This window comes from Montipora capricornis, chromosome 3 (genome assembly GCF_036669925.1).
Source record: "Montipora capricornis isolate CH-2021 chromosome 3, ASM3666992v2, whole genome shotgun sequence".
NCBI lineage: Eukaryota > Metazoa > Cnidaria > Anthozoa > Scleractinia > Acroporidae > Montipora > Montipora capricornis.
In genome coordinates this window covers 52659242-52680018 of record NC_090885.1, presented here as the reverse complement: position 1 = coordinate 52680018, position 20777 = coordinate 52659242, and the positions used below count along the sequence as shown (strand labels likewise).

Below are 20777 nucleotides of genomic sequence, written 5' to 3'. Positions count from 1 at the left end.
ATAAAGTTAGAATGATTGATTTTGATTGCGTGAAATTAAAGTTAGATGATTTTCCCACGGCCTGATAGGAACATTTTTTGCTGGAGCTTTTAAAAGGTAAGACATCATTGAGCAGCTTTGCTCAGGAAAAAGGCGGTATCCACAGGCAACTGACCTACAGCATGTGTTGAGATCTTGCCATATCACTACCATCTTTGCCCAAGGTTGTGTACAAGATTTTATTCCTGTGTGGTGATTTTCAGTGAGTGATAGCAATGTGCGAGCCAGCGAGTCATACGAGCTAACATGGCGAGCCATGCGAGTCAACAGGCGAGTCACACAGATATTGAAAGCAAACCGTTTTAAAATGGTTCCTTAGACTTAATAACTATTTAAAATGGGTAGGTACTTAAACTTAAATGCGAAATTCGCATGGCTCGCTGGCTCGCAGATTGTCTAGCCCCATTGTCAGTGGAAGCAAGTTGCATTCTCTGAGGATTTATAGTAGAAGGGACTGTCCACTTGATAATTCTGATGCACAGTAAAATCTTTACTGTGTGCATGAACTCTTCAGATTCAAAACTGGTGAAATAAGCCAATATTACGTCAGGGACTCCCATGGTCACAACTTTTCCAAAAAAATATTTCTAAAATTAATCTTTCATATGTCCAAAAGTTGGTTGCTCTCAGGAAGAGGGGATTTCTCAAAAAAGATATTGCCAATACCAAACTTGGATATGTAGTAAAGTTAAATTGGAGGTTAGGGCAAATTTCCCAGGCTCACTTGGGGTCGCGCTTTCAATCAAAAACCACTTGTAAGTGCATTATAAGGCTGAATTGATCATTGTCACAGCCAGAACTGCTTTCCCATCCAACCTCCGAAAGCATGTTTCAAACTCCATCCTTGAAGTGCAGAGAAAACAAGAAAATAATTAAGAGAGAGCTCATTATGGCTCCTGTGTGGTAAAAACATGTCTTGGTTTTCAGCTGTGCCAATCATTGAGGCAAAAGAGCCACAAGTACTGGGCCTTTGGTTGGCACTTTCAATGTCACAAGAAAGTTCACTCTCCTACAGGATAATCACATGCCATGGACCTCTTTCATAAAATAAAACATCCCTTAGTTTCATAACGTCCTCGGTGAGTGAGCGATGCAGGCTTCTCATCACGACACCTTCAGGGTCGACGTCTCTCCTGGATAGACCCAACTCCTTCAATCTGCAATACACAGGTTTCGAACGTACACTAATCACTTCTCTCATTTTGTCCATTAAATCCTAAGCCTAGGAACGATTCCAGTTGTTCAGAAGTAATGACGTTTGAAGCCTGGAAAAACCCTTAATAGTTCATAGGCATAGGCTGGTTCTTGACATTCTAGCTCGGCCAACAAAGATTGAGCTGTTTGAAGTGATTCAAAGAGGGAATCTTCAAAACCATACAGCGATGATGCTCTTAACTATTGAGCACACTGATCAGATAGCCCACTCAACATGAAAAAAAAAATGAATCCACCTCGTCACCGCTGATCCTTTCGGATACATTGAGAAGGACTCTCCTTACGTGACTCAGGAGAAAGAGAATCAAACTTGAGGTTTGAAATAAAAATATTCTATTCAGACAACTTAATCGAAGTCTTTGAGCATTACATGGAAATACCGATTCATGGATGTACCTACGGTGGCTCGCAAGGGACATTCTGCAAATTAAAGAGTTGCTGCAAATTAAAAGAACGTTGCTGCAAATTAAAACATCAAAAGTGTGCGCGCACTGAAGGAAGGACAGGTACATAACACAGGTCACAGGTCACAAGTCACAGGTCATTGTTTTACCAATACAGAAACAACTGTAACTGTTTACAAATGCCAACATTAGGCCTAAGTAGACCTAAGGTTAGCTTTAATGAATGTTTAGGATACTTTTTGTATTGCTAAAACAATGACCTGTGACCTGTGTTTTGTACCTGCCCTTCCTTCAGTGCGCACGCATACTTTTGATGTTTAATTTGCAGCAACTCGTTTTGTAAATTTGCAGCAACTATTTTGAATTTGCAGCAACTCTTTAATTTGCAGCATGTCCCTTGTGGGCCACCGTAAGGCCACCGTAGAAGAGCAGCAACATGACACCAACATGTAGGCAATCATGTGAGCTGAGCACGCACATATCCGCAACTACTGCCGCTGATCCGAGAGACTGCATATGCTCAAAATCATCCGTAACGAAAAGAATTTGGCTGAAAATCGAGTTTTGTATGTGGCATTCATAAAGCGCCCAGGCCCCAAACGGTCTGTTGAAATTAGTGTTGCTCCGTTAAGGCTCGCAGCAACCTCGAACCCAGGCTCTCGCTCTTCTCCTCCCTTGTCGACGACGACAAGGGAGGGGAAGAGAGAGAGCCTGGGTTCGAGGTTGGGCTCGCAGCAATAGGGAGCTTAAGCACGCGCGTTTTTGAGACGCGGACGGCAACCGGAAGAGAAAATTTCGCGTGCCAGGGCAGTGGTGTCTTCCAGATTTTCTTACGTATCATCTCTGGGGCTAACGGAGAAAAGATACTTAGCAATGTAAATGTGGTTGCGTGAAAAGAGGTTTATAAAAGTGAAAACAGCTAACTTCCGGTTGCCGTCTGCGTCTTAAAAACGCGCGAGCTTAAGGGCCCACTGTTTTATTTAATGTTAAGTAATTTGAGAGAATTTGGCATTATTTCGGTGACTTTCCAACTTTTGTAAGCCAATGACCCTAATTATGACGTCATCATGCGACGCCCATGGTTTGTTTGTTATTTATTTGTTTGTTTGAGCAGGTTGAAGTTTTGGCAGCTATTCAGCTGATGTGGACCTGCTATAACCACCCACCCATATAATCACAGAGGACAGCCACAACACCGGGAACTTCATCCCCTACTCTTCTCGAATAGTGTGTGGGTTCTTTAAGGTCCCACAGGGAACTAATGAACATGGAAGATATTTGTGAGACCGGGCCTACGGTTTATAGTCCTTATCCGAGAAGACTTGAAAATCTAACCATTTGCGGATGTAATTACAAAGAGAGAACTATCTCTTCAGTTATTTAAAGACCCTGAGTGTTGGTCCGGCCGGAATCGAACTCACGACCTTCATCATGGCAGCCCGGTGCTCAACCAACTGAGCCACCGGTGCGCGGTGACCATTTTAAGAAAACTCTAAATTTGTCTCCGTGCTACGCAATTTGGGTATTTAATCGATGGTTTGATAATTTGTATTCGTTTTTGCATCCAGCCAAGCATGGTTTTCTTTTTATTTTGAAAAATGCTCTTTTTAAAGACATCCGGATAAATGATACTGAAATACCCATAACTTTTTCAAAAAAGATGATTTGAAAAAAATCAATGCTTAGCTATACTCTGTATACTGGGGGTGAAACGTGCCATGTAATAAAAATTTACGGAAATTTAGCTTTCTCTCAAAACCGGAAGTCAGCTCGTTTACGCATGCGCAGTTCATCTGAGAACGAGCGCGAGGAAAACAACAGTTCGTGTTGTGGCTTTTGCTTGTGAGTGGGTTTTCTTGTCATCTCATGATATGATGACGTCAGTTACCGGAAGTACGGCAACCGGAAGTGAGCTGTTTTCCCTTTTAACTTGTCTTGACACAACCACATTTATATCCCTAAGTATCTTTTCACTATTAGATACCCTAAGTTTAAAAAGCTGGGAGAGACCGCTATCCTGGCGTGTGAAATATTCACTTCCGGTTGCCGACTGTAATATGTCACGCATTACTTTAAGCATTAGTGAAGTTGAGGTTTTCAAACCTTTGCAAAAACCGTAGACGATGTCTTGCACAACGTTAGATCAAAGAAGATAGTGATCAGTCAAAATAGAAGTCAAGTAGACTACTGCACGACCGATATTCGTGTTGTTTTATCAGTCATGCAATTGTCTACTTGACTTTCATACATGTTTTTCAAGCATTAGTTACTGAATAACATGGCGACAAAAAAGCAGGAGCAAAAATTCCAGGCCGGCAAAAGAATGGCACACATTTATTTCCAAATCATCATGAAACTTTAAAGAGAAGTGAGCGGGAGGATGGAAAAGCTCTGGAAAAGCTTATCGAGTAATGGCTGAAAGTTTGGATAACTCGGGGACGAAACGTTGCGTAAATTTAATGGGGCTGTTTTTTTTAGAAATCTTTTTCTTACCATACGAACTTAAGTTGAAAATGAATGCATGCTTTTGAAGTTCTTTTCATTTACTTTCGTGAAAATAGAGCAGTATTTTCGTCCTCGTCCGCTTGAATAGTGCGGACCTGCGTGAAAACAGCCAGCGATTAAATTTCACAAAACACACACTCCAGAAGATGAGCATGACGGCAATGGAGAGATATCATACAAAACACCAACCAAATGAAGATGACCCCTGCTTAAAACTTCGTTGCTATGCTCGAGAAAGGTTTTTTTTTGGTAAAAACCTTTCATCCCTTCAACGATCGATCCTCTCTTGGGTTCCAGTCCTTGCCCGACAGGTCACACAAAAGCGTGACAAACGGACTTTTCCAAGAGCTTTGCAAAATCACATCGATTTTACTCGTTCAGATCATCGGTGACCCCTATTTTTTAAATCATGAATCCCTTACTTTACTTACTATCTACAAAATATGATGAAATGAAAAAATTCTCACCGTAAGAAGTTATCTTTTTTTAACATTTTCTTTCCTCGTGCCATCGAATTCCAATTCGAACTCCGGTAGTGGTTGCAACAGATAGAGCTTACGAAAACGCTCGTCGAGGATGAACTCTACTGTTTACCACATTCCTAGCGGCGTACAATTATCCAAAAATCTCACTCCTAAAAACCTATGCACGGAAACTTTCACTTCCACAGTTTATTTTTATGATTTTCGATGGATGAGCAGATGAGCCTACATCTCGTTATTATGACCGATTTCTCGAAATTAAGGCATTTTTCCACTGCCATTTTCTCCGAAACAAAGTCGGTGACCCCCATTTTTTTTTTCATTTTTGGAGTACGTACTTTATGACCTAACTCTAGGCGAGAAATGAAGAAAATCTCATCGTAGGAAGATTTTGGCGCCAATGTCCTTAAGCTCCCTAACATTTTTTAATAGCAACAGACACTAACTCTGATTACATTGACCACAACCAAGGTTTTCTGAGCCCGTGAGACTGAGCACCCCTAGAAAACCATTGTTTTAACGAAAACCGCTGGTCAGCAACCTAAGTCCTGTCTGAGGTCTTCTGAAATGAGATGTAGTTGAGCAGTTTGAGTGAGTGTGCTGTATATAATGTCGCGAAGAGTCCTAACAGATGTGAAAATCGTCGATATTCAGAAACGGAAAATTCCTAGCAAGCATTATGTAAGTTAATTGATTACTGTACTTTCTCAGGATTATCACATATGTCGCATGATTGTCGCATGATTGATCATACTGGTTACAGTCCAGTATCAGTCCAGTACAGAATAATAATAAGCATGCCTAAAAGTCCATGTTACATTTTGTTCAAGTAAAAAGATAATTCCGGTCGAGATCGCGGTTTTATGAATGTGGCGTTTAAATGTACAAATTTTACGTTGTGAAGCTTCAAATTATTTCATCGATCCTCTTGAAAACACATTGTATAAAACATGTAAGCGTTTATGTACGATAATCGCTCTCTATCTCTCTTCAAGAATCAGACCAAACGAAATCCTTAATAATGATTATATGACTAAGATGCTAAGTGATCACAACAGTTTTGTTTTTGTTATCATTCTTGCCCTACATTATCTGAACTGTACAATTGCGTTGTAGTGTTAGAACGTGTGTATGGCAGTAAAACGTTTGAAGACACCCAAAATCATGAAGGAGCAAAGTGAATCATCAAAACGCTTTCACTGCTTTGATGATGACTAATAAAATGAAAACGATGTCATGTGATGATGACTGACACGGATATATCATTCCAAGTGAACTATCTTTAGAAACTATTGTAACGGAACTGAAGAACTCATTTCGATTTGCAAAACAAAAACCAGTTTCCAGTTAATGTAATAATTATTGATTCAACAGAGATCTTCATTTGGATGATAATGTAAAGTATAATATCTTTCATTTTTGAGAAGAAGAGCAAGGATGTCACTGTTTGTACAAGATTTAATTTGATCACGGTGGAGACTGTGGTCATTCTTCAATGGCCATTTCATAATGGCTATTTTAGAGTCACATCAAATGTGTCTGTCCAATTCATCCTAATATTAATGATGTTCAAGTCCTTGAAGAAAACTTCAGGATCACTTTAACTGCTAGCTGATTGGCTCAGTGGTAATGAGCATTGCACCGGTGTGTGGACAGTCATGAGTTTGGCTCCTGTCAGCTCAACAATCAGGGTCTTATATGAGTAAGAAGAAAGGACTACCTTTGTAATTTCATCCACAAATGGTTAGACTTTCAAGTCTCTTTGAATAAGCACGATAAACTGTAGGCCCCATCTTACAATCCTTGTTCAGCTTAGTGTGGGATGTTTAAGATCCCACGTACTAGTCAATAAGAGAAGGGCATGGAGTTCTGGTTGTTTTGGTGTGACCTGAATATGACTCCAATTAGCACCAGAAGGCACTGGAATGCCAAGAAACATTGCAATATTTAATATTATCAATTGATTGATTGATAGATTAGAATAAATTGACAGCAACACTTTGAAATAATTTTCTGATTAGGTTAGATGAGACCTGTCAAGCTTCACAGAAAAAGAAGCTAAAAATTGAGAGATTTGATGGCCAATTGGTTTATAGAAATTGTAAGGATTCCAATGTATTAAAAATACAGTGTGTAAGATAGGTCTACTGGTTGACTTTGAGGAATAAAACTAGTAGCCTAGTAAGAAGAGGGACTTCAGTAGGAATATCATTGTAATTAGTCTCTAAAATTGCATTTGAGCCATATGATTGTTTTCTATTTTAACTGTGACTAGTTATTGTCTTCCTTTATATCATTTCTTTTTAATCAAGAAAACAATATTCCTTGCAGGTTTATGTCATAAATGTCTCTTGGTCTGATGGGAGTGTCAATGTTATTTACAGGAGATATAGCAAATTCTTTGACCTTCAAGTATGTGAAATTGAATTTGTGTTCATTGTACGTTATTTACTGGAACTGTAATATTTCTTTTGTCACTGTCCCATCATACAGTACAACTGATTTTGGAGGCTTCCTTTCATAAAACCAATGGATATCTAGTTCAGTAAGGCACCCCCATGAAAGTACAGGTGGTCACTGTTAGTTACGTACATTTGCTATGGTTTATCAGTTTAAATGCATTATTTTACTTACCAAGGTCATGTTATATCTGAACAGACCAAGCTTTTGGAAGAATTTCCTGATGAAGGGGGAGTAAGAGACCCTACAAAGAGAATATTGCCATTTTTACCAGGTGCAGTGCAAAAAATGTCACATACATGTAATAACTTATAATGCAGAATCACTAACTTGTCATTTTACTACAGTCTTTGCTAAGAAAAGACTTGATTTTATTGGCATTTGAATGAATCGAGCGAGATGGAGAGTGGGAGTTAGAGAGATTGCTGTCAAAGTGGGATAAACCCGGATCAAAATTGGATTGATGATGATGATAACTGAAACATATGTAGTTTTGAGTCTGTGTTGGTTAATGTGATTTTCTCTTTGATCAGCATTATTGGTCCTAGAATAGCTTTCCATGATTATTTTCAAGTAATTAAGCTTTCATCCAGGATTTATGAGAGACCATCCAAATTAGAGAGACTGCAGTGAGTGTTAATTGATTCCCAGTTCTCTAAGAACTTGTTTGCAAGCAGCCAAGCCCAAAGTGAAGTATGGATTGGGGAACACTATTTCCTGGATAAATTCCTATCAACATAGATGATTGCATGTATAAGACAACAAAACCAAAGGGAATTTTAGTTGACTTTTTTGCCTTGTTAGTACATTTTCCAATCAGCCAAGTACAGAAAGTGCATGAATTGCATAAATGAGCTATCTCTGAAAATATGAATGGATATTCGAGATAAATTATCTCTGAACAATGAACATAGAATGCATGGGATCAATTTAGCACTTTTAGCTTTGATAACAAGCCAGTTATTATACCCATATAAAACTGATAAATTCTTGGTGGCAAATGGCCTAAAATTGGAGATTTTTACGGATGATGTGTAGTAAGTCAAAGGTATTTTTGGCCCGGCTTATGATTTTGCAGGAAATAATGTAGATCTTACCAAGTGTTATTGAAATCCAAAAAGAAAATTGGGGGTATAACCAGACATTTTTTTAAGATAATGGCTGAATAATAATTACTTGTAAAAAGCTTTAAAATACAAAGTAATGTATAGCATTCTTTCTCAAATTGAAGGTTAATTATCTCTCAAAAATCCAATTTTCTTTTTGAAAACCAAGAGTACTTACTAAGGTCTACTTTCTCTTGATAGTTTTAAACCGTGCAAAAATATCACTGTATTGCTAAGCATCACCGATAGGAAACCCATGTATCTTGAGATGTGCTAAACATACATGTATGCGCAATAACAATAGTAGGTTCCGTCCTTAACTAAGTTCAACAAGTTCTTTTACCTTTTGAAATCAATTTGTAAGTATCACGTCAATGACTTCTGTGAACTGAAACTTGTATGTTAATGAAATAAAATGTAAACAGTGATTTGTAACAGCAAAGATTGTTTTGATGGAGTAAAGTCATTATAAGTACTTTAATTCTAGTGTTATTCCTTCAGGAAAAATCATTTTTGGAAGGAGCCATGTCCGAGATGTGGCACTGAGGAGAAAAGAACCAATCAGTGATTATTGCAAGGTTAGAATAAAATTGAAATAATGATAATGATAATTAATATAATGTGTTTAAAAATGTTGTGTCTGATTTGATTTTAAAAAATTATTTGGTTAAGTGTTAAACTGAATTTTCGGTTGTAATTGCAGCCTTCTTCAAAGTAAAAATATGCACTTCTGAGTGTGTCAGTTTGTCATTTAAATAAAATCATTGTTCCCGCTGGGGTTTCATCTAGGTTTTGTGAACAGAAGGGAAAGGTTTCCGTTCATTAACTGTCTTTTGTAGAGTGCCACGATTCCTGGAAACTTCTGTCAATGCCAAAACTGATTAACCTCTTGTTCAGTATCTCATTTTTGTACATGTAAGCTCAGGGTTAAAAGCAAAAGAAAGTAACTCCTTAGAAAAGAGTTTTGTTTTGAGAGAAAAGCAGGGAAACCTATCAGAGGAGAGTGGGAAACCACCAAACGAAAACCTACATGCTTAATAATTGTCTGTAAACCGTTGTGTAAAAAGACTTCATTGTATACTCCTTGACATTCAGTGTAGACACAATGGATAGTCCAGACCTTGGTTGATTGAAAGGTCAATAGGTCTATACAGCAACTAGCCACTATCAAAATCATCACAACTGTTACTGTGTCCACTTAAAAAATAAAATTACCTGTACTATTTGAATAGAATTTCAAAGGGCTGAAAAAACTTAGTCCCTTGTTGATTTGCACATCATTCTCATCTGTAACAACTTCATTAAAGGTTTGAATAATTATTAATCTTTACTCTCAGGATCTCATCTCATTGCCCCCAAAGATATCATGCTGTGATGTGGTTGTCGAGTTCTTTGAGCCAAAGCCAGACGACATTAACCCAGACGATAACGAGTAAGCATCATTACACACCAGGGTTAACTGCAGATTAAATACTGGGTTAAGTCCAATCAAATATTGCCATCATATTTAACTCTTTAGCCCTGTTTCTGCTTTTAACAACTTTGAACAATCAGTTGTTTACCAGTTAGTTAACTTAGTCTCACAAAGTAATGCAAGTGCATTAACGCCATATGATGCATGATTATGGGTTGTTAATGACTTTTCTTCCCTGTCACTGTGGACACTGCACCCAAAAACAAGTCTCTCTTTGTTCAATATTCTCAGTCAGCAAGAAATTAAAGTCTTATTAAGTGAAGTAAAATCATCCAGATGAGTGCCTTTAAATTTTTTGGTGTTAATTTCTTCAATATAGCACATTCTATTTAATATTGAAAGGGTGACCGACTAGTTCTCCACTCAATTTAACACACTGGCTGTAATAAGAATGAACTAAGATATATTATTAATACTGTCCTTGGCCAATATGCCTTCAGGTGCAATGTTTAAAAATGCACATTCATACTTCTTGCTAGTACGTTTTTCACTTTATTCTCTAACTGGTGTTTACTGGGAGAGAGGGTATTCAAATATCAAACAATCTACTGTACCTTAACCCATTGACTCCCAGGGGTTCCCCATTGACTAGTAAAATCGTCTGGCGTTAGACAGAGTAAAATACTCTGGCGTTAGACAGTAAAATACTAAGTCTGGCCGGTTTCGGTCAGTTTGGATGTCGATTCACCTTGACAAATCCCATGCAGCTGTAATCAAGAGCATCGAGCAGTAATAGACCCCACATTGTGCAGGTTTCAAACATTAAGAGCAGTCTTTAACACTGTGCATTATCTTTGCTCAGGACCATATTCAAAATGTCAGATCATCTACATGTAATTACTGTGAAATATTTAGGCATTTTAATAGTCATGCAACTATTGTTGAAAATGAAGAATTGGGAAATTTTAAGAACTGTAATGCTTCATTCAGTCAGGCCTTCTGATAGGGTGCCTTGAAAATGAAAATTATGCAAAATTTGCAGGTCAGATTAAAGATTAGAAAAGCCAATTATGCGATAAATAATGTAAATTTTTTCGGAGCAATTTTAATTGAGCTTGTTTTTCAAGGTTTCAGGATAAGAAAAACATGTTTCTACTGCCCTAAAGACATTTTGAACACAAGGGAACAGTAATTATGGATCTTGATTGACTTTAGTTGGGATAAGTAAAAAAAATTAGGTCTTCTGCACCATTGGTGCACCACATTAAAAGTTGAAAGGACACAGCTTACCGTACATGCCAAATGAATGATCAATAATTATTAATATTCCGGTATGCTACGACTATCTTCTTACACTTTGTTTTTGTGTGCAGTATTATATTTCTGAATAGATTTGCTAATATGAACAAAGGGCATGTTTGTGTTACACCAATAGGCAACTCTTTAAGAACGAGACTCGTATTAGGCGCCCGACATGCAAAATAACGCCTTGAACTCCGAATGTTTACGAAATCGAAGGTAACAAAGGCTTTTTAGCCGTTTTCCAAGGTAAATCATCTTTAAAATTGATTTTTGTTTTATTTTATGAATTTTGTGTGTTCTTTTATGCATTATGCGATTTGAGGTCGATTGTGAGAAATCCCACCATCCCGTAATATCAGAAGGCCTGTTCAATTGACTCATTATCAGAGTTAAAAGTATAGATTTATTGATAAATTATTTTCGTAAGCTCCTTATGATCACATTATGATAAATTTCAATAGATATCTTGAAATTTTCCTTCCAGGAAAGACAAGCGCAAGAAAGAAAAGGAGTCGGGTAAATGTAGAACAGGAACTGATCAGTTCTCAAGTACACGTACTGTAGTGTATGATATGCTCTTGATGCAGCAGGTTTAAAACACAGGTCGCATTTCACAGGTCATTCCTTACTGGTCATTGTTTTTACCTATACTAAACCAACCCAAAACCTTCAAATTGGCAAACCATAGGCCTTACATGTAACATCATTTTTAGACCTATTGAGGCCTAAATAAGGCCTATGTTTACATGTAGCTTTCTAAGGATTAAACCACTGCAAAAACCGTGTACGATCAAAACTTGCTCTACGTTGGATCAAAATAGATCGTGACCACACCAAAAAAAACTTTAAAAATGGAAAATATACTGCAAAGGTTGGTCAAGACAACGTGAACATAGGCGTTGTTACAATATTTCGGCTGGCCAACGCCAGCCTTCTTCAGGTTTATTGAATGGATAAATGCTTGTTACAAGATCTTTATATTTACCGGAAATGACATAAAAAGGCTACGTGATGTGTAAAATTAATAAAAACGGAAATGCATAAAAAAGAGGAAAGAGAATAATACATGATAACAAGATAAAAGAAACAAAAGAAAATTAAAAGGTAGCTAAACTAAATTACATTTCATCTCTTCTGTTAAGGCCTGCAGGCTCCAGTGTTTTACATGTAGCATTAGTTTAAGGATGGTGCCTACAAATTCAAAGTTATTTTTGCCCCGGTTTTTTGATTTTTGATTTTGACACAAAAATATCTCTGTGTTGGTAAGCATCACCGATAGGAAATCCGAGTATCTCGAGATTCGCAGAACATATGGGCAGTAACAATAGTAGGCACCGTCCTTAAAGATTTTGTAAGCAGTGACCTGAGTATGTTCTAAACCTGTCACTTTTGATGTTGTAATGTACATGTACATGTTGTGGTTTAATTTTGTTCTTGGTTTGGATTTTTTTAACCGATTCTTTCTTTTCCAAACCAGTTTAAATTTTTTAAACTGGTTTTATTTTTATCAACTGTCTAAAAAAGGGATTTTTCCTTTTTTCGGGAGGTGTAGTTAAAAAAACAGGGGATTGCTTTTCTAGGGGGTCTAAAAAAGAACTAAACATCGTTTTCGCCTTTCTACTCATCTACCCCTCCATGATCCGCTCCAATACCTCTATCCTACCCCACCCTACTTTTGCCAGATACAAAATGAAGAACATTTTACACGTACAGTACTGTAACAAACAGAGTACACTATATGAACAGGTAATGTACAGTACATGTAGACGCATTGGACACAGAAAGAACCGAAGAAAATCATGCCACCAAGAAACAGAATCTTACTTGAACAGAGTCTACATGTACATGTACTGTACTTGTTCCTATAGCGTACTCTGTTTGTTACAGTACTGTACGTGTAGAATGTTCTTCATTTTATATCTGCTTCAGCAAAAGATTGTCCAAAAAATAACAGAATCTAAATGATAATGTACATACTCTTGTATTTTTGTTCAGTAGTTTAAAATACATATAACTACGATGAATGGTACTAATGAATGTTTTTTTCTTCCTATTGTTTATTCGTAAAATACCAACGTTTGTCAGTTCACGTTATTGATTGACCATTTCGATTAAACGATTGTATGAAGGTGCAATTGATTGTGCGTCTCTATGCAAATTGCATTATTGTATGTCTCTAATACGCCATTGATTGTCATACTATGCAATTGATTTTCTAATGGAGTTAATGATTAACCATTGCGCGAGATTGAAAGTATATTTGTTACCTGTGATTGTCCAAAGGTGCAATTGTTTATCCGTTTATGCTATTGAATGTTACAGTGCATTTCACAAAACGTTTGACAGGCGATTTGCGAAGTTCGTTGTGAATTTCATAAGTTCGTTTCGAACTTGAGAATTTCATTACGTAGCTGTAAATCAAATGGCGAACTTCGAAACGAACTTGGGAATTTCGCGCCGAACTTCGTGGGAATGAACACTGAACACTTATCACAAAAATGCGTTGTCCGCGCAAGCTGCTAAATACTGGTAAAGTATATTTTCATTTTCAAGAGTCAGTGATTCCTGTCGAATAACGCTGAATTTCATGAAAGAATATAATAATAATAATAATAATAATAATAATAATAATAATAATAATAACCTTTATTTAAGGAGGGTAACACCTATTACTATAAACGTATTCTCCCTATTGGCCCTCTAAAAACAAAAACAGTGAACAGAAATTACAACAATTAAGATAAAAGCCTACAGATAAGAAAAATGGAGAATCTATTTACAAAGATATTTGCAATGATATTAAAATATTTTAAAAAGATCTTGCGTTACGCTGCGGCTGCATGTAGGCGACGGGACATTTTCGGGCAAACATTGGAACGTTATTCTTTACCAGTTTGTTTTGGATTTCACTGCTGTAAATGCTGGGGTGGTACATGTAGTTTTACAACAGTCCATATAAGTGATATTTCTTCATTTCTTGTCTTCGATATTTCCTCTGCGAACGAAAATATCAACAATTTTGTTTTTGGCAATGGTTTTCTGGGAAGTCTCTTTTCCTGTCCTATTTGAGATGGTCCTTTCCATTCTGACCAGCTTTCAATAATTTTCTGCCGAACAAAACTTGGAATTGCCTTTCCTTGCACGGTGAAGGCACTCATTTCAAAATAACAACCGAGAGCAATAGTGAAATTACTTCGCCAGTTCGGCGCGAAATTCTCAAGTTCGTTTCAAAGTTTGCCATTTGATTGACAGTTACGTATTGAAATTCCCAAGTTCGAAGCGAAATTATGAAATTTACAACGAACTTCGCAAATCGCCTGTCAAAAGTTTTGTAAAATGTACTGTAATACATACATGCAAATAACGTTATTGAAAGTTCGTTCGCGTTCATAAAGTTCATGGAAGTACTAAGAAACGTATATTTGCCGTATAGTTTCAACTGTTGACGTAAATGATTGATATTTTGCGTAAATGAACAGCAAAAGGTGTACAGAAAGATATCCAAATATGTTAAAATGGGCAGTATTCTAAAACACTTAACCAGTTTTAAAAAATTGAACTGGTTTGAAAAAAAATGAACTTTTCAAACCAAGAACAAAATTAAACCACAACATATAGTTATACGCATGTACTGTGGCTCTTTTTTTGCTTACTGTAGAAACAAGCATGGAACTAAATTTTATTGTACATTTGTATTACTTGTAAGTGTGGTTAAATCTGTTCTGTTGACAGTTGATAACATAAGTGGCCCTGTGTTACTGGAACAGTATGTAGCCATTGCAGACTACAAGAAGCAGAATCGAAATGAAGTTAACATGGTGGCGGGAGATGTAGTGGAAGTTATTGACAAAAATGAAAATGGTAATTAGAAAATTAAGTTTTCTTCGTTTCCTGGATGGCTAGCTTTACTTTATCAGATTCTTTGACTCTTTCCTGTCTCAAGGAAAGCCCGGCCTATGCTATCATTTCCAGGGCTTTTTACATTGTATCTTCCCAAGAAGAAGAAGAGAGGTCCCAGAAACTAGATCTCTATTACCTCAGTTTTCATAAAATTCCTTGAGAGCTATCTTTAAGGTAATATCTCCAACAAGGAACCTTAGGTGTTACCATGGGAATGCCAAAACAACCTTCCAATGTATTCCACTTTTACCTATTAGTCCAACTACTGTACCTTAATTGTATTTTAATTTTGAGGAATGTTGCCTAAAGTCTAAATGTGCCAGTGGGGTAGAGTTAGGTTACACATTTGATCAGGGCAAAAAAACGGGGTTGAATATCATGATAACAGTCCATAGCTTCGTAACTCCACTTCAAATGCACACATGTATGGGATCAGGTTCACAAAGCTCTGGCCCATTTTTCTTTTTTGCCTTTTTTTTTTAACTTAAAACGCGGAGACTGCATGGGCCTTTTTGAAAATAACGCATGTACTTTTATATAGGAAACAGTGCAAATATTAATATCAAAACAGTCCCTTGTTTGGAAATAACTTTTTGTGCCATTAAGTGAGGGACAGAAAGATGAAGCTCATTTCTGGAAAAATAACTTATCAATATCTTCACAATCCGTACCTCTGTTGTTTCTTAGGTTGGTGGTTTGTTAACGTTGATGAGGAGCAAGGCTGGGTTCCTGCAGCTTATCTTGAGAGAGAGGATGGAACAACGGATGAAATTATAAATCAGACAGAATTGACAGGTAACAGACTCTGCAATGAGGGAAATTAAGAAAGTTCCACAACGTAGACTGCGGGTAAATGTTAAAATTTACATTACGCTTTCACAGTAGGGGTGACATTTTTCTTCATGCTTGTAATAAATTCGTGTCCAAGGAAGCTGTAACAACAAAACCTTTAAGAAGGCGAGTTAGGGGGTGTTTACATGGTACCCGTAAGACTGTTGTTGTTAAGGATCTTTCTGGTTGACATTCCTTTAGACACATTGTTCACAAATAATAATCTATCTTCCGTAACTGTAAAGTAGTAGTATCATCAGTTCCAGGGTCAATGGATCAAAGTTGTTTTTAGAACTGTTTCGTGTACTAACTTCTGAACTGCCAGATACAAAGACAAAGACAATTTGTTCTTATTGGAATGAAAGCTCACAACAGACCCAAATGAGGAACTCCACTGAATTGCAATGAACTCGATCTTATTCTGTAAGGAATACCGTTGTGATGCTCCCATGAGTTCTGTAAAGACCTTTCAGGTTAGATGGAAACAGCTACAAAACACTGTAACATTATTGTTTTCCACAAAAACACACTCGCGAGTGTTTCCAGTTGTGCCTTTTTTTTCTAGATTCAGGTCATTTTGGGATTTTTGAAACTAGTCCTGGTTTTTAGGTGTGCCTTCGTTGTATAGCTTTTTGATACATGCATACATGTGTTTAGATGAGGCTATGGAAACACGGAAAACGTCCTCTATTGCTTAAATGGAAATCGTGCAGTTTAAAATTAAGGGGAACTGTGATGTCTGATTATTTGCCATCTTTCCTTCATCTATCCATGAGCGCATTCACTAGCATTTCTTGCATTCCATAACATCTGATTGAATAACACTTCACTCTGCGTCATGGATTTCACCAAGCCACCTGATGTCAACATCCATCAATTTTCCACAGTAATCACAAACATCTTGAACATTTCATTTTATATGCTGTTTGACCTGTTTGAGGCCGGAGGCCGGACGTTGCGTCCGGTTGTTTACCATTTTACGTCCGGTACTTTTACGCTACAAAATTTTAAGACTCATTGACTTCTTTTTTTCCTTGGGTGTGGGCTAAAGAAGAAACACAAGACAATCCTTCAAACTAACAAGAAGTCACATCGCCTTATTTTGCTTACTAAACACTCTCTCTCCGCTATGGCATTTTCTTTACGCGACAAGTTTATTTTTTCCCTCAATCTGTAAACAGCATTTCCGGTGGTTTCAGACCTCCTTGAGGGTTCGCTTTCAGTGCACTTGCAATCAGCCTTACAATGGAAAATAGTCGTGTCCGGCACTTTCATTATTAAACCCGTTACTTTGAAAAAAGCTATCGAAAACCCTGAGCAGTAATGTGATTGTTGAAGCATTTGCAAAAAGCATACTTAATAACAAATCAATGGACCCCATGATTGTTGTTTTGATTCGTGCGTCGGACCTGCCGGGTGTAATTCATGTAGACGCCGTATGAATTTTAGAACTCGTACCAGAATGAAACTCATACTGATGTATGATCATTGCCATAGTTAGTCATGTGATTTGTGTTTGATTCCGCAGTGCGCCAGTCAGGCATTCATATATAGCTTGTGTGGAAAAGACCGTCTTGTCAACAAAAAGCGATGTCTCCACTAAGGTTTTGGAAATTATTAATAGGATCTCTTACATTTCCTTATGTTCAATCTTTCATTATGCAGAGAAATATATCACCACTTCAGCTTATAAAGCAGAGCTTGACGATGAAATGTCGTTTGAGATTGGTGTGTTGGTGACTGTAATCGAAAAGAACTTTGATGGATGGTGGCTTGTGCGGTGAGTTTCAATAAGTTTCATTGAAAATCGAAGGCGTCGGTGTTTAATCTAGTCTGCCACGCAGTCGTTTTCAGGGGAGTCGTATTTCACTTCCTCCCCACAAAGGAGACGCTGATGTGGGAGGAGGTGGAATACGACTCCCCTGAAAACGACAGCGTGGGAGTTTATGTTTAAGGTAAATTACAGTTCCAAAACTGTTCACAAAGCAGCCAGGTGAACAATCAAACATAGTCTTGCTTAAAATGAATCCAACTTCAAAAGTTACGATTCAGTAGCTGACATTTTGGCACTCTTCTTCAGGGGTGATCTAAAGCTGAACATGAGTGTATCGAACAAACCCATCGTCAGTTTGGCACGCGTTTAAAGGAATATCAAAGAGCAGTATTCCCTTGCGAAAAGGAAACTCAGCGTTGTCGGAGCATGCTTGCCAAACCAACCATACAATTGGGTGGAGTAATTAACAAATTATCATCACCACTAACCTGGGTACTATCAACGCCTTTGTTTGGAAGACTGGCAACTTAATTCCGCCCATAAATATGTACTTTAGTACGTGCGACTTGTATAGTATGCTGTTTGTTATTAGTTGATTTTATTCTTTATGTACATTGTTGTATTGTTGTGTTGCAAATAAATAAATAAATAAATAAATAAAAATAATAAATAAATAAAAATTCCGCCCACGCTCCTTTGAACCGTGATGATGGCCGTCTGAAACCTGACACCTATTTACACCTCGTGAATAGGAAATGACGTTAATTAGTGAGCGTATAAAAGGACTATTGTAACAGCTTTAATAAAACACCCCTGATTAGAGGAAACTTAGCAAGAGTGTCGAAGCGTCGGGTATAAATCGCCTTCGTAAATGGCGACCATCTTTACTTTCTTTTGTATTTATGTTAATTAGACCTATTACCCTCATTTTCAAACAAAAATTCTTTTGAAATTTGCTCCTCGTAGCGAGGCTAGAAAGGCTTATTAGCATTAAAACAGAAGAATATTTATATTTGGCCGCCATTTTGAAAGAGGTCTGTTGAATAGACCAATTTCGATATATTAAAATTCAGTCGAAAACAAAATATATCATCTCGAGGCTCTGGGGAATAAGTATAAGGGTTTGTATGAGTTTATTCCCCAGAGCCTCGCGATGATGCCTTTTGTTTTTGTATTAGTCTCCTGTGCGTGTATGCAGTGTGACTTGTTTAACCTGGGGAAGAGTAGAGTGTAAGGGTAGAAAGGCTTTTTCTTGAGGTGATAGGTATATCCCTACTTTCATTTTTTTCGTTCAAAATCTACAGATTTGGATCAGTTGATAATTCCTTTTGCGGTGTAAAATCTGCCAATTAAAAAATATCAGCAACGCGGGAAATATGTTGTGAGAATTGCACTGCCCAATAACCAACATTTGACGGTATCGTGTGTCATCGCGTTTTTTTGTTTTTTTTTCAATTGACTCCCTTCATTTTACTTTTGTGTGACAAAAAATCGAAAAGATTTGCCTTTTGTAGTTCTTTTACCGTTAGTGTTTTTCAGATTTGAAATATTAGAGAAATAACTTGAGATCGGAGTCTTTTGCACCTTTTTTGACGCATTTTAAGATTTTGACGGATATTTTCCGGGAAACATGATAAGATTGACCTTGTCTATGCTTTCCTTCATCGTGTAGCCGCGCGTTTTAACGGGCGTTTCATTTATTCCCAACAAATTTTGGCCGAGCCAGTTGGGCCCTGGTAACTAATGACGTCAAAGAAGTAGCTTGATATCTTCTCTACAGAAAAAAATGTGCAAAAGTGTATAATAGAAGTCTTGTTGAAAATCTAGTGCTAAGTCTTTATAGAAATGTCGGACGATAGTTACCCTTCGGATGCCGTGAATGTTCTGACGATTCAGAGTAGAATTACATTCTTTCTTTGACGTCATTAGTTACCAGGGCCCAACTGGATCGACCAAATATCAAAGGCCCGCTAAAACGCGTGGATACACTTTGAGGGAAAATTTTTTGAAGTACTACAGTCCAGACACTATAGATATTTAAACAAAAGTTTAAAAGCGGTGAAAAAAATAAGGATCATAGGTACTTTAAATAAAGTTCCTTTCCTTTCCTTTCCTTTTGAATAACAAATAAGAAATGACAATTTCTTTTGCCGAGTATTTCTCATGATTTGCGCCTAATTTGCTATCGCACAACTAACTGAGCTTTCTCGTTTAGTTTAATGTTCTTATCCATTTTTTTTAGATACCAGAATTGTGAAGGGTGGGCCCCTGCTATGTACCTCAAGAAACCCAGTCCCTCTCAGCTGCAAGCTATAGGCTCAAATTCATTAATAAGGAAGGACGGTGCAAGCACAGCACGCGGGCAGGTTGTTGCTAAGGCACCAGGTAAGTGCGTTGTTGGTTTTAAGCAATGTTGAAGATCTGCACGAAATTTACATATAGGATGTTGTGAGAAGCAGGCTTGTCAGTCTGTAATCAAAACTTGTTTTGCCCCTTTTTCTCTGGTTTCATTTTGTTTTCTGTTTTCTTAATTGAATAAGTTTTTCAAATGGTCTGAATAGCACAAGTGCTACTATAGCTGTTATTGCAGTTGAGCCCACGTGTTCGTTTCAGAGCTCGCGGAAGCGAGGCTTTCGGTTCAACATTAGATCATATAAACAGAAGAGTAAGAGATTTAGCACGCAAAATGCGAAAAAATTATTGAGTTCCTATCCAGAATCTGTTTTTCTCAGAAGAAGAGAAACAACACTTCCTGGATGGAAGCTACCTTCGATATTTTCGCGCAGTTGGGTAACACGTCCATATGCTACACAGTGCCTCATGCTCTCTGGCGAATAGGTTTTAGATACTATCATCATAATTTTTAGTATTACTAGTTTTTATTTATTATTAGATTTTAGACATTACAGTTTTTGTAAATTTTTATTATAGAACGTAGAATACGCAATCCAGCTCCATGGGCTGCAATGTATTTTAATAAAGTATCTATCTATCTATCTATCTATCTATCTATCTATCTATCTATCTATCTATCTATCTACTTCCCACGATAAAATTTGGCCAGACAAACCTCAATTTACTCAGACAAGGTGAAGGAAACAGTCAAGAATCAAGAAATCGCATAGTCCTTGGATAAGAAAATCTTGTATCCAAGAACTATGCGATTTTTTTGATTCTTGAAAATTTCTTATCCAAGGACTATGCGATTTCTTGATTCTTGACTGTTTCCTTGACCTTTTCTGAGTAAATTGAGGTTTGTTTGGCCAAATTTTATAATTCTTGTTTTGACCCAAAAGTCCCGTTTTCGCGCCTTCTGAAGCTATCGCCCTTGAGACGTGGGCTCAA

General features: G+C 37.3%; 1 protein-coding gene across 1 annotated transcript in view; it reads left to right on the top strand.

Annotated features, from left to right (window-relative positions):
• Positions 1 to 5149: 5149 nt before the first annotated feature.
• LOC138043365 (SH3 and PX domain-containing protein 2B-like) overlaps positions 5150 to 20777 on the top strand; it is a 23752-nt gene continuing 8124 nt past the window's right edge. The window contains exons 1-10 of the mRNA XM_068889602.1: positions 5150 to 5326; positions 6977 to 7057; positions 7304 to 7379; positions 8713 to 8789; positions 9549 to 9643; positions 11412 to 11443; positions 14660 to 14788; positions 15515 to 15622; positions 17324 to 17438; positions 19675 to 19817. Of these exons, the coding sequence (XP_068745703.1) occupies positions 5255 to 5326; positions 6977 to 7057; positions 7304 to 7379; positions 8713 to 8789; positions 9549 to 9643; positions 11412 to 11443; positions 14660 to 14788; positions 15515 to 15622; positions 17324 to 17438; positions 19675 to 19817 (928 nt within the window). The 5' untranslated portion in view covers positions 5150 to 5254. The remainder of the gene's footprint in view (positions 5327 to 6976; positions 7058 to 7303; positions 7380 to 8712; positions 8790 to 9548; positions 9644 to 11411; positions 11444 to 14659; positions 14789 to 15514; positions 15623 to 17323; positions 17439 to 19674; positions 19818 to 20777) is intronic.